This window comes from Microtus ochrogaster, unplaced genomic scaffold, assembly GCF_000317375.1.
Source record: "Microtus ochrogaster isolate Prairie Vole_2 unplaced genomic scaffold, MicOch1.0 UNK51, whole genome shotgun sequence".
Classification (NCBI taxonomy): domain Eukaryota; kingdom Metazoa; phylum Chordata; class Mammalia; order Rodentia; family Cricetidae; genus Microtus; species Microtus ochrogaster.
In genome coordinates this window covers 240,973-255,782 of record NW_004949149.1, presented here as the reverse complement: position 1 = coordinate 255,782, position 14,810 = coordinate 240,973, and the positions used below count along the sequence as shown (strand labels likewise).

Here is a 14,810-nt window from a genome sequence, read left to right as displayed (position 1 = left end):
TTATATATATGTAATATCAGATTGTGATTAATAATTAGTTTAATAATTATACTTAATAATAATTAAAAATTGAAAAGTGTTCTTTCATAATAATAGTCATTTCTGTAAAATAAAATGTTTCTTTTTGATTATAATGTCTTAAATCTTTGTATGAGTTGGCTTTTAGACTGATTTTAAATGAAAGATCATTATTGTACTGGTTATCAATATTGAATATTTTCAAGATTTTTATAAATAATGAACATTTAAATTTTTCCAATTTTTATTTCCAGTTTCTTAAAAATAGTAGATGTTTTTGATTGGCTTTATTTTTGGAGCAGCTGTTTGTAAATAAGGATTCTTTTTAATCTAAGGTATCATTCATGTGCTTATCAAACAATATAATCCTGATATCTGACCACAATTTTAGTTACATATGTAAGTTATTTCAGAGACTTTCTTGGAGTTCACATTGCTATGCAAAATATATAATTTTTTTAACTGAAATTTTTAAACTCAAACTTACACTAGATGGAGCTCTTTCACTGATTCCAGTTTGGGATTTTTTTAATGTTCTGTTAAATAATCTGGTTGGGTTGTGGTTGTTACTCGGATAGTAGAGCACTTGCCTGGCATAAAAAAGTGAGGCTTGAGCCTTAGTACCCCAAAACAGTTTTTAAAAAAATTATCTAGTCAATAGAATAACCATAACATTTTTCAACTGATGGCATTTTTTAAATGCAACAATGACTGAAGCTTCTATATGACACCTAGTTGGTATTTTAGGTGGATTGTATACATACCATGACACACGTTACAGAGGTCAAAAGACAATTTATGGAGGTTGGTTCTCTTTTTCTACCATATGGGTTCTGGGGACTGAACTCTGGTCCTCAGGCTTGTTAGTAAACACCTTAACCTACAAAGGCAACTCACAGGCCCTTTTATTATTATTATTATTATTATTATTATTATTATTATTATTAATTATTAATGATGTGTGTATGTTTGTGTCTACATGTCTGTGTTATAATGTGTGTGTGGAAGTCAGGACAATTTGACAGTGAGTTCTACCGTGGAGGTTCCATAGGTTGTTGGGCTTGGTGACATACACTTTATGCTGAGCGGAGGGAGAAGAGTATTAAATGAGATTACAGGAGCTGGAAAAATGGTTCAGCAGTTAACAGTGCTCGCCAGAGGAGCCGAGTAGCTGACAGCCACCTGCCAGCTGCAGGAGAATTCTACCCATCCTCTGTTCTCTATAGGCATCTATACACATGTGGGAGACAGTGATTCCAGACACATATACATATAAATAATACATTTTTAACATGATTACAATTATGTGACTTCATTAAGAAAAACATGACTAAACATACAGAAAAGTATATGCTAATCATATAACAATTGCGTTCTGTCTGTATGCTGTCAACTTGTGTGAACAGAATGCTTCTCTTTTCTCTTCAGATTGTTCCTCATGTAGTGAACTTGGTTCACTCCTTCAGAAGTGATGGCCTGCCTTCTAGCACAGCCTTCTTAGTGCAGGTAACGGAGTTGGTGCACTGTATGATGTATCACTACTCCGGATTTCCAGATCTCTACGAACCTATTCTGGAGGCAGTAAAGGTATGATGGCTGTGTACCAGTCCTGTGAGCTGCACACACTGTAACGGACCAGTCTGGCAAATGTATTATTTTATATAATGAGCTGCTTTTAAGGTGGTGATTTCACTTGCTCAGCCTTGATACAGGGCAGAGAGACTTGGTCCTGCCTTAACTTGGTATACCAGACATGGTTGACTCCCCAAAGGAGTGGATGAGGGTGGGAGGGGAGGAAGGAGTGGAAACTAGGAACTAGAGCTAGTACGTAAAATGAAAAAAAAAATGAATTAGAAAAAAAAGATGATTTCATTCTCTGTTCTTTTTTGACACCACCATTCTAAATCAGTAGGCACATTCTTAGCTCTGTGGTGCCATCAAGTAAAATAGTTCCTTTAAATTTATAAAGCTGTTAAAGGAATTGGCTAGTGACAGTATGTTACATGGAATGTGCACAGACATCAGTTTTGCATCTTAGTATCAGAAATGTTGAACAGTTAAATCTATCTTGGAATCGAGGAAATACTTGACTGGCTCCCTCTCTATTTTGGTTTTCTTTTGTGTTGTAGACTTTGTGAATGTCTATATTTGTTTACCTTGTTTTTCAAATTCTATAAATGGCAGGTTCAAGAAAGTGTTGCTTCTGTCAGTATTGCAAAATGGTTGACTAGAAAATCAGAGTATCGTCAAAGAATTGAAAAACTTAATTGAGTCAGACTTAATCAGAAGTTACTAAATACCAATTCTAATCATGATATTAATGTTGGAAATACAATATACAGACCACATTGCCTTACTACCCATATGTGTAAGGGAAATTAAGAATGTTTTTATATCCAGCTAATTCAGACTAAGGACTGAGTCTAAAACAAAATGCCTCTGTGGTGCTGGTATGACCCTGCCCTCTCAGAAGTAGATTACATACGGAAGTTTTGCCACAGACGTGATAGGTCATTACTGTCTGCCCTCATTGCTGCCATTTTATTGACTGACACTCTTCAGTTTTTCAGTTCATCTCCAAAGGAGCTCTCAGGCTAAGGAGAGTGTTTCTATCAGCTGCCAACAGACAGAAGAAAGGGGTGGGGAGGGACGTCTTAAAGTGCTATGTCAAAGTGTTAGATTTCTGTAGTGTGAGCATTAGATGGTAATCTCAGTCTAGAAAAACTAATCATTCAAGCATAAGTGATTTTCTAGGGTTCTTATTGCCCATTGCTCTACCTGAGTGTGAAGTCATTTACACTTCAGTTTCTATTTCATTTTCTGCTTACTACATTATTTACTTTCTTACTAAAGAAGAAGGCTGTGTCATAGTGTTTTCCTTTTCTTTTTTTTTTAATTTTTTGTTTTGTTTTGTTTTTGTTTTTCAAAACGGGGTTTTTCTGTATAGACCTGGCTGTCCTGGAACTCGCTCTGTAGACCAGTCTGGTCTTGAACTCAGAGATCTGCCTGCCTCTGCCTCCCAAATGCTGGGATTAAAGGTGTGCAGTACTACTTGGCTGTAGTGGTGATTTTCTAGGTGGCAAAACATGAGATTGAGTTTTACTTTTCACAGTCTGAGGTCCTTATGCTAACCTGACTTGTCACTCCTACTCTAGGCCCTCATTTCTAGGGTTAGTCCTGTGTACTACTAAGTGAGCAGTAAACCAGACTTTGGATACAAGTAACTGACATGTGATTTGAATTTCTTGTTCCTTCAACTTTAAAGTTTTTTTTTTGTTTTTTGTTTTTTTGTTTTTTTTTTTTTATTTTCGAGACAGGGTTTCTCTGTAGCTTTTGGTTCCTGTCCTGGAACAAGCTCTTGTAAACCAGGCTGGCCTCGAACTCACAGAGATCCGCCTGCCTCTGCCTCCTGGGATTAAAGGCGTGCGCCACCACCGCCTGGCTAACTTTAAAGTATTTTAAGACAAGCATGTTATCTCATGTCTGCGATCTCAACACTTGGGATACTGAGGCAAAAGGATTATTGTGAGTTCAAGCCAAGCTTGGGCTACAGATTGAGATTTTGTCTCAAATAAATAAACCTCCTTAAGATTTTAGGAGACATTTGTTTCCCATGTCTATTACTGTTCTGCTTGTGATGAGCTTAGTGTCAAGAAGCCACGTAAAGGAGGACATATTCTTTTGACTTTCAGTCTGAGGGCCTACTTCATCACTGTAGGGATCATGGTAGCAGGAGCAGCTCTCAGCTATAATTCAAGAGTCATCCACCCTGAGAAGAGCAGGAAGCAGAGAAAGGTGAATATCAACACTCAGCTAGCTTTTTCCTTTTCCTTTTGTGTTATTTAGTCCTGGGCCCTGGGACAGCATAGCCCACATTCAAGGTGAGTCTGTCCCCTCAGTTAAGCCAGTCTAGAGACACCATCACGCACATACCCAGAAGTGTACCTGATTAACTCCTCCTTGTTTTTAATTCAGTCAAGCTGACCATCAAAATTAGCTGGCACCCCGAAACATAATTTAATTGTTTTTAGGGCTGACCAAATGCTGTCAGTAATATACAAAATGAGTGAGAGCAAAAAAAGCTTAAATGTCAGTGGGGAAAATCCTTATTATGGTATTGGCTTCTTAATTTGAAATATAGCTTTTACTTTACTTTTAAACTTATTTTTTCTTTTTCATTATGACCTAGGATTTTCCTAAACCCAGTGAAGAGAAGATTAAGTTGATTCTCAATCAAAGTGCCTGGACTTCTCAATCCAATGCTTTGGCGTCTTGCTTGTCTAGACTTTCTGGAAAATCTGAAACTGGGAAAACTGGTCTTATTAACCTGGGAAACACATGTTACATGAACAGTGTTTTACAAGCATTGTTTATGGCTACAGAGTAAGTTTACTTGTGAGTGTTCTGACTTAACTAGAAATGAATACATGCTGAGAAGGCAAGAATCACCCCTCCCATGGAAGCGGCATGAATGTTGACATTGCCTGTAAAAAGACTTTCTCTGTCCTGATAGCCAGCTCCCAAATAATACCACAGAGACCTCTTATTAATTATGAAAGCTTAGGTTGTTTGTAAACGGAGGTTTTTCTGTCCCACCCAGTCCCACAGCCACTTTTAAAATAATCACTCAGAGGCTTAATATTAATTACAAACCATTTGGTCTATTGCTCGGGCCAGTTTTTGGCAAGAAGAAAACAAACTCCATATGGGGTGTCTTCAGTACCCATCCTGCTCTCAGAAGTAGATCAGTGCTTCCAGGAGCAGATGTGTCTCGCACCAAAAGAATTCTAAGTTATTAAAACATTAAATGCATATTCTATAGGTCTTTGAAGTGTTTGAAGATGCCTGTCTATCTAAAATATATCAGTCTGTCTAGAAAACCTAACTAACATGACCTTAAGTTTGACTATTATAAATCTGTAATTTTTTTTTGACATAGATGAGGATCACCAAGAATGTATGCTCCTCGTGCCTGCAGAGCCTGCCATGATGTTGGTTACTGACCAGATGTGTAAAAGGCATGCTCCTTTACATTCCTGAATTTACTTTCGAATCAATTTTCTTTTGTAAGCAGGAAATCTGAAGTCAGTTTGTTGTTGGCTGAGTAGCATCCTTGCTCTGGAGGAGTAGCTCAGATGCAGCTAGAGTACCCCCACTGTTGATCCCTAGCACCTCATAAAGTCAGGCTTGGTGTTGCACATCTATAATCTTAGCAGGCATGAGCAGCATACATTCTTGGTGATCCTCATCTATGTGGTGTGTTCAAGGCTAACCTGGACTACATGAGGCTCTATCTCAAAAAAAAAAAAAAAATTACTGCCCTTGCAGGTACAACATTATAGTCAACTTTTCCTTTTAAAAAAAAAAAAATGTATTTTTCTCTTAGTGCCAATAGAGTTGAGCTGACTCCAAGATGGGAGATATTAACACCCACCTGGAGGCATCAGGCTCTTAGGGGGCTTAGCTTTAGGTTTCTGTGTTTGTCCCTGATTGTAAGAACCCGGTAGGGTTTCATTAGGTTTTGTTGTTGGTTGGTTTGTATTTGGCAACTTTTGTTGTTTTAAATAAAGATGTACTCTTGGACACAGGTGGCATTAGATCTAAGACTGAAGAATCCACATCTCACCACCAGAGGTCATCTTGCCAGCCATCTCCTACTATGCAAAGTAGGGACCAAAAGCAACTGTAACTAGAAAGCATTGTGGTGGTATCTCAGAACAGGAAGAACTCTTAAGGAATGCATGAATTCTTATTCATGGTTTTAAAAAACATACCCTCATAAAAACCAAGTGCATACATTCTCAAAAATGTCAGCTATGTGCATTGCTCCAGATTATTTTCTATAATTATCTAATACAAAAACAGTTACTTATGATTAGTATGTGTCCACATACATGTTGAGAGAATCTTGTTGAAATTTTAGCACTTAAGAACTTTTCCATGTGAAAGCAATACAGATCTGTTACTCTGAGTGAGTAGGACATAGTTTTTATTTATATGTTTTTGCTTTAAATGTATTTGTTAATGTGGGATGGGAACATGTATGCATGTCGTGACATACATGTAGAAACCAGAAGGAGTCCACTTTCTCCTTCCACCTTTAGTCATGGGTTCCAGAACTAGAACTCAGATCTCCAAACTTGTGTGGCAAAAGTACCTTCCCACTGAACCATCTTGCTAGCCTGACATCCCCTTACCTATACTTTTTTGCTGACAGTCAGATAGTTTTGTTCATAGCGGACATTTCTCTAACCATGTGCAGATAAGGTTTTCTTTGACTACGACATGCCAAATTACTCTCCCTTAAACACTGTAGGAGTCAGATGAGGGTTGTTCACCCTGCAGACGCATGTGGAGTCCAGATGTCTCCTTAATTGCTTCTTCACCTCATGGCACTCATGGAACCTGGGGCTCCCTGCTGCAGCGGGACTCACTGGCCAGCAGGCTCCCAGAATCCGCTTGTCTTTAGCCCACAGTGTTGGGTTATGGGAGAGAAGCATCTTGCCCGTCTTTCACATGAGAGGTGCAGATGTGAGCTGAGGTCTTCATCTTTCCCACTGGCCATCTCTCCAGCCAGATTTGACCTTATGGACAGTATATGATTGTACCTGTGACCTTAAACCTCTGACATCACTTGATTTAATTGGTCTTAAATTTTTCACAATTTGGCAAACGTCATTCTTGTTTTCTTATTTTTAGAAAAGATAGGGTCTTGCCCAGCCTGACCTCAAACTCCTGATCCTCCTGCATCAGCCTCTGAGGATTACGTACTACATTTGCACAGCCTACTCACAGTTAGTTAGTTCTTATGTTTCTATGTGAACATTGCTGACCTTTGTGGAATTTTCCCCTTTACTCAGAGCAAAATGAAATGAATGAGCTATTATTTTCTGTGTGTGTCTTTCTGTTGATGTTTTGTTTACTTCATGTCAATTTGTATAAATTCTATATGATAATCCTGTGGTGTTTGCTTTCTTCCAGTCATGCAATTCAAATTTATAGTATTTTATTACATATTTTTGTTTTAATTTTTGTATTGTCTAGAGTTTAGGCCCACAAAAAAAAATCCCTTTTTACTTTGAAGTGATTTTTTTTCTGATGTTTAACCAATTAGTTCTATACTATTTTTGGAATAATTTGTCCCTTTTGTGTGTGTGTTTCTTCTTTTAGACTTTTGTTTTATTTGTTTGAGTAAGCTCACCCTCTCCCTCCCTTCTTCCAGTGTTAGCCTGGAACTCACTCAGTAGCCAGAATGGCTTCAACTCATATTTCCCCTTTGCCTACTGAATGATGGTTTACAGGTATATGCCACCAAACGTGGCTTTCATCATACTTCTTTTATGTTCAAGATTTACTTTTACTTAAAAAAAAGAAGAAGAGGAGGAGGAAGAGGAAGAGGAGGAGGAAAAGCCAGGAAGCAGTGCACACCTTTAATCACAACACTCAGGACGCAGAAGCAGGGGGATCTCTCTGAGTTCAGGAGGTCCAGCCTGGTCTACAAAGAAAATTGTAGGACAACTTGGGCTACACAGAGAAACTCTGTCTCGAAATAGCATATAGTCCATCCATTTATTGTCCTCCTTCACAATATTACATGTGTATTACATTACATGTAAATATTGGCTAAAGGCCACCCTGTAATTCAGGTAACTGAGGCTAATAATTCCCAAACCAGTTTCCTTTTAGCTTTTCTTGTAAAAAGTGCATGTGTATATGTATAACATATTTTGTTCTTTTTCAGTTTCAGAAGACAAGTGTTATCTTTAAATCTAAATGGATGTAATTCATTAATGAAAAAATTACAACATCTTTTTGCCTTTTTGGCTCATACACAAGTGAGTATCTGTAATATGTGCATATTAACTCCATGATAATGTTCTTTAAACTACACACTATAATGGGTCTTTTGGACTGCTGGAATTATTATCATGTCTTACCCAGGGTAAGACATCTACCAGTCCTCAGGGGTCCTGCCTAAATACCGAGCACACTTGTCTCATCTTCCACTTCGCATCCCTGCAGATATATTGTTCTAAAACCTACTATACAGAAAGTCTAATTTCCTGTCACTAAGCAGTCTTCTTCATGGGGAAAGAATTTTAAAACTAGGCTCAGTGGCAAACACCTGTCCTCCCAGCACGCGAAAGGCTGCAGTGAGCTCGGGACCTCTCTGGGCTGTGCATATAGCAAGACCCTGTCTCAAAAAGAGGGAGGAATGGGAAAGAAAAGATGTAAATGTGGTTGAGATTTCTTTTGGTGTGGCTTGATTTTTGTTTTTTGGTGGTGTGTGTGTGTGTGTGTGTGTGTGTGTGTGTGTGTGTGTGTGTGTGTGTGTGTTTTAGTTTACAGAGACTTAAATATATTGATATAATAATGAACAATTAAAATAATTTTGTAGTCTAGGCTTTTTTCTCTTTGGTTTTTCAAGACAGGGTTTCTCTGTGTAGTTTGAGGTTGGTCTTGAACTCTTGTTCATCTGCCTGCCTCTGCCTCTAAAGGTATGCACCAGTCACCATGCCCAGCCTTTCTCTATTTTCTTTTATGTATCTTTCATTGTAATTACAGGTCTTTATAAATATTATTCATCTCGTAAGTCCTTGCGTTAATGCTCTGTGGTGACCTTTTATATCCACAAATTAATTCAGGGAAATCAGCTTGAGGCAGTGACAGCAGGCAGTTAGAGCTGGAGTAAAGCAGGAGTGAGACACTTGATAGGATTGAGTTCGTGGCAATGCTTGTGTCCCTCATGCAAGCTGAGAAATATCTCAGGGATAATTTGCTTTGAGACAGGATCACATGTGACACAAGCTAGCCTCAAACTGTGTAACCAAGGCTGGCTTTGAATTCCTGATCCTCCTGCCTCTGCCTCTTAAGTGCCAGGAATACAGATCAAATATTTTTAAATGGGAAAAATAAAAACAGGATCAAGAAGTGACAGTCATGACTTTAGAATTGGTAATACACTCATATGTTGTTTTTTCTGGGAGAAATATGTTAACAAATTGACATCAAGACCAAAGGAAATGAAGACTGCCTCTTAGCCAGGTGTGGTGGCACACCCTTGTAATCTCAGTATACAGGAGGTGGGGCAAGAGGATCAGACGGGCGACAAAAGCAGTACTAAATCATAACCAAAACAAAAACCTCTCTCTCCTCTCCTATTGTTTTCTAGAAATTTAGTCATTTAATTATTTAACTAAATGTTTACTTTATACATAAACATGTATGCGTATTTATGCAGATATGTATGCGTTATTTACTTATTAAACCAGAGCTATTAGGAAAGAAAACCTTAGAAGGTTTCCCTGCTCTCAAGAATGAAAGGATAGCTTCATGGTGAAAGTGGTGGCACATGCCTTTAATCCCAGCATTTAGGAGGATCTGTAATCTATGTTGATAAAAATATGTCTCCAGTTGACTGAGAAAAATGAGCTTAACTTGAAGTTGGCACCCAGCTAGGATTTTGACCTTCCTCCCTTTAAAGTGCTGTGAAACAACCCTAACACGTAACATTTTCCTGGACTGAGAAGGCACTGTTGCTTTATGCCACAGTATTTAAGATATTGAGAGAATTCCAGGTATTCAGATCATAGTCAGGTCATTTCCTATGTCTGTGCAGTTCCTTTTTGTGAAAACATCTGGGATTTGAGCCTGATGGCCCCAGAGTCCATTTCGACTGCCTTTGTACTTCTGGGTGGGAGGGGATTATCAAGGTTCTAACAACTACTCTAAATGCTCCCATTTCACACGTGTATGACTTACACCAGACAGAAAATTTCAGCTAAGTAGATTTAGATGGCTCCTAATGCTCTGTCACCCCCACACACAAACACACACACCACTCATCAGTATCATTCTCACACTCAGCTTTTCAAAAGAAATTAGGGACTCAAACACATGCGTGTCATGGGGGAAATGCCAGAGACAGAATGTTGAGTTAGAGACAGCTGAGACCTTATGTAATCACCCTGATGTCCACTTGGCTGAGCTAGTCCCTCAGCTTTTCTGGACGTCAGTTCTCTGCAGAATTCATTTGTGACTAAAGGTTGCTCAACATAAAAGTTTCACTGGCCCTGAGTTTACACCCATTCCTGGTGTGTCTCCGTGCAAATGGAGTGCTGTAGAGCTGTAAGCCGTCTTTATTAAGGGTCATGTTGCAGGTTCAGTTACTGGTGTGCTGTAAGAGTCACTGTCTTTTTTCTTTCTGCTGTCAAGAGGGAAGCGTATGCACCTCGGATATTTTTTGAGGCTTCCAGACCTCCGTGGTTTACTCCCAGGTCGCAGCAAGACTGCTCTGAGTACCTCAGGTTTCTGCTGGACAGGTACAGAGTATTTTAAACTTCCTTTAAACTGTGTCTTCTTAGTACTTTAGTGCCACTTCATGCCGATTTTAGCTTTAAAGCACACTTTTTAGAACTGATCTTTAAAATAACCTTGTATTACTGTGTGTTTTTAAGGTTTTTCTTTGTTTTTAATTTGGTTTTTGTTTTGGATGCTTTCACTTTAAAGTACCTGTTGAAAGATAGTAGAAGATTCATAAGGGACCCTAAAAAATCTGTTGAGTCCTCCCATTTTTTTCACTACATTTCTATGGGAACTCAGCTTTTCTTCACATATTTCATCTTTAAAAAGCAGATATCGGTAAGAAAGGTTGTAGTACAGCTACCAATATCCAGCTGTCTTCTATGAAGCTAGATGCTTACAAAATGTGAAGCATTCATTTAAAAATGCTGCATATTGATATGTAATAAATTCATGTTTAAATATTGTTTTATATATTCTGTTTTTATATACTAAATATATATACATATGTATGTACATATACATATATACATTTAACCAACATATATATGTGCACATATATGTACGTGTGTGTGTGTGTGTTACTTTTCTAACACTTGATAAAATACCATGGCCAAAATCAACTTTAAGGGAAAAGGTAATTTTGGCTCACAATTGCAGAGAGGCAGAGAAGGTATGGCAGCAGGAATTTAAGGTCGGCCTGGCAGTTGGGCAGCAGAGTGAACGCAGGAGGTGGGGCCAGGCTAGAAAGACTTCAAAGCTGAGGCAATGTACTCCAGCAAGGAAGGCTACACCTCCTAAATGTTCCATGACCTTCCAGAACAGTGCCAACTTGGGGTGCTGGTTCCTTAGGGTTTGTTTTGGTTTTGGTTTTTTTAATGACTATAAAGAGACCCTGAGACCAAAACCTCTTAAGAGCCAATTTATAATTTTAAGGGTTTGATAAGTTATAGTGTATTTTTACCACTTAATAATAAAACATATTATATCAGTGCATTTCTCTGTCTTCGTTCCTCTCTGTAGTATGACTGACTAGTAAAGTTGGCTGGACTCAGCCTGCACAGCCAGCCTTTCCTACAGTCAGTGGTTTCTTAGTGCTAGGCTGCCAAGACATCAGGCACATGGAGAGGTGTGTGAGACAGCGCAGCAGCGATTGTAGTTGGCTCCAGTGGGACGTGGGCTATAAGACAGCAGGGCAGGGGCAGAAAAGTGAACGTAGAGTGCTCGGTAGTCTTCTAAGGCTTTGCTGGACTCTACCGTTCATACTCTTGATGAAAAGAGGAGAAAACAACTTTAAATTGAGCTTTTTACTGGATTAAATTAACATATTTCTATAAGCCATCAAGATCTCAAAATATAAGTAGCATTAAACTTGGCTATGTGGTGATGTACCCTCCTGCAGGCTCCATGAAGAAGAAAAGATCTTACGCGTGCAGTCCTCACATGAGCCTTCGGAAGGTCCAGGCTGTGCTGACACTTCTTTACAGGAAGTGGCCAGTAAGGCAGCTGCAGCCACGGGGTCTCCTGGCACCAGTGCCGATGAGGAGAAGACTTTAGTAGAGAGGATGTTTGGAGGGAAGCTGCGGACCCATGTCTGCTGCCTGAACTGCAGGAGCACCTCACAGAAGCTGGAGGCCTTCACAGACCTCTCGCTGGCCTTTCGCCCTGCCCCTTCTGTGGAAGACGTGTCTTTTCAAAATCCAGCTTCCTTACCCAGTGCACAAGATGATGGCCTAATGCAAACCAGTGTAGCTGACCCAGAGGAAGAGCCAATAGTTTATAACCCGGCTACAGCTGCTTTCGTCTGCGACTCGATTGTGAATGAGAGAGTAGTAGGCAGTCCTCCTGTTGAATTTCACTGTGCAGAAAACAATTCTATCCCTAGTGAGTCTGCAAAGATTCTCATCAGTAAGGATGTGCCTCAGAATCCAGGAGGTGAAGCCACACCTTCGGTAACTGACTTACTAAACTATTTTCTGGCTCCAGAAATTCTGACTGGTGACAACCAATACTATTGTGAAAACTGTGCCTCTCTGCAGAATGCTGAAAAAACTATGCAAATCACAGAGGAGCCCGAATACCTTATTCTTACCCTCCTGAGGTTCTCATATGACCAGAAGTACCATGTGAGAAGGAAAATCCTAGACAATGTGTCACTGCCACTGGTTTTGGAGTTGCCAGTAAGAAGAACTGCTTCCTTCTCTTCCTTGGCAGAAAGTTGGTCTGTAGATGTTGACTTCACTGATATTAATGAGAACCTAGCTAAAAAATTAAAGCCTTCTGCGACTGAAGAAGCTTTCTGCCCCACACTAGTGCCCTACCTGTTAAGTTCTGTTGTGGTGCACTCTGGGGTGTCCTCTGAAAGTGGACATTACTATTCTTATGCCAGAAACATCACAGGTACAGAGTCTTCATACCAGATGTGCCCCGAGTCTGAACATCTGGCATTAGCCCCCTCCCAGAGTTGTTTACTAGGGGGAGAAAGCTCCAGTGCAGTCATTGAACAGGACTTGGAAAATAAGGAAATGTCACAAGAGTGGTTTTTATTTAATGACAGCAGGGTGACATTTACTTCGTTTCAGTCAGTCCAGAAAATCACAAGTAGGTTTCCAAAAGACACAGCTTACGTGCTTTTGTACAAAAAACAGAACAGTGCTAATGGCTTATGCAGCGACAATCCAGCCAATGGTGTCTGGGTCAATGGAGACCCACCACTACAGAAAGAGCTAATGGACGCCATAACGAAGGACAACAAACTGTATTTACAGGTGAGTTGCAAATACAAGTGTCATTTCTGGACAGCATAAATAATAGGAAGTTACTCTGATGCTCTGATTTTATACTTAACACATTTTCCAGGGATATGAAGCTTAAGTCTGGATTTATATCTCTCAGCTTGTTGTAAACGTAATGTGGAGGGTGCCAATTCTATGAATATAGAAGGCTGTTTGCCTTCAGAGCTCTGTCTTGGGTGTTTATTAGAGAAGATTATAAAATCATGCCATACAGAAACAGTTTGATGGAATGTAAATGTCCTGCTTCCCCTGTCCCTGAGTTCCACCGCAGGGAAAACACCTGCTAATTTTTCTGTTTTTATTTACTGTGGGGAGTGGTGCACACATGAAAGTCAGGGACAGCTCTGTAGAGCCAGTTACCTCTTTCTTCCTCTCATGGGGTCTGTTGACCTTAGGCCCGCAGAGCAGACACTCCGAATCACCTCACCATCCCACAGCTCAGTTTGATGCCAATTCCTGCAGGCTCTTTTCTGTAGTGTTTTAAGGAACATTTCTTGGCATTCAGATGGATCAGATGAACTAAAATGAGCATGTGAAGGGTATCTGTTCTTCAAGGGTCTGCCACAGAGCCAAGGCCGATAGAACATGTATGAAAGTAGAAGCTGTGGACTAACATTTCATGAGAGATAAATTCATCTATGAATATTTTTTAAGAAACTATTTCCTTTATTTGATTGTGAAATTTTCAAACTTGTGTCAGCAAAAAGAGCCAGCAGAAGCTAGGAGTGGTGGTGGTTTTCGTATGCCTGCAATCCAGCGCTAAGGAACTGCAGGCAGGAAGATTGTGAGTTAGAGACAGCATATGTCACATAAAGAAACCCAGTCCCCAAAACAAAAAAAGGATCAGCACTAATTTACAGATGAAATTATAGGAATAATGAGTGGCTAGTTCAAAAAATTCTATGAGCTTAAAGGTAACTTTATAAAAGTTTTCTGTTTTAAGTTCACAGAATAAAATATTAGAAGGGAATAAATGAGCCATTAACAGATTTTTATGGAAAATTTTTTTCAGAGGCTTTCAAATTTACTGAACTATAAAATATCCAAAGGGTGATACATGATAAATTTTAGAGGGGTATGGCAATGTTTTAGAGTGTTGCAAGCATTAATTGACTTTATAAAATAATTAGAATTTTAGAACTGGACTGTACCCATTCTCGTGGCTTCATATCCAGGTGAAAAAGCAGGACGTGTCCATCTCCCTGGCCTTGTGTCGCTTGACATTGTGAATCACCACAGTGTTTAGAGGTCGAAGAGGGAGAAGGAAGAGCAGAGGGGAAATCTACAGCACAAACTGTACACTAGTGCAAGGCCCACTACATCCTTCCCTTGTAAACGGATTATCAGTGTTAGGAGGTTTAGCCGTCATTGAACTGGCAAGCGCGTTTTATGACCACAGCTGCTCCTACTTGGAATGCATTCCAGATCCTTGTGTTCTGGCTTACCCATTCCCTCTGGCCACATGGCATTTGAGTGTGAGTGGCCCTTCTTTTCCCTGTTCTTTTAGGGTCCAGTTTTACACGCTGCCCGATGACTCTGCCACTATCTATTCACAATTGCTTTTTGTAAAACTGAATAATGACCTTTTTACAATTTTTTTGCATGAGCCTGTGTGTGTGTGTGTGTGTGTGTATACATATATATACATACACAACGTGTGTGTTGTTCACATGTGGAAATGAGAACAGTTTATGG

General features: G+C 39.5%; 1 protein-coding gene across 1 annotated transcript in view; it reads left to right on the top strand.

Annotated features, from left to right (window-relative positions):
- Positions 1 to 14,810, top strand: part of Usp38 (ubiquitin specific peptidase 38) — a 31,745-nt gene that overhangs the window by 14,792 nt on the left and 2,143 nt on the right. The window contains exons 5-9 of the mRNA XM_005369541.2: positions 1,447 to 1,605; positions 4,208 to 4,401; positions 7,760 to 7,853; positions 10,234 to 10,340; positions 11,723 to 13,088. Coding sequence (XP_005369598.1) covers positions 1,447 to 1,605; positions 4,208 to 4,401; positions 7,760 to 7,853; positions 10,234 to 10,340; positions 11,723 to 13,088 — 1,920 coding nt within the window. The remainder of the gene's footprint in view (positions 1 to 1,446; positions 1,606 to 4,207; positions 4,402 to 7,759; positions 7,854 to 10,233; positions 10,341 to 11,722; positions 13,089 to 14,810) is intronic.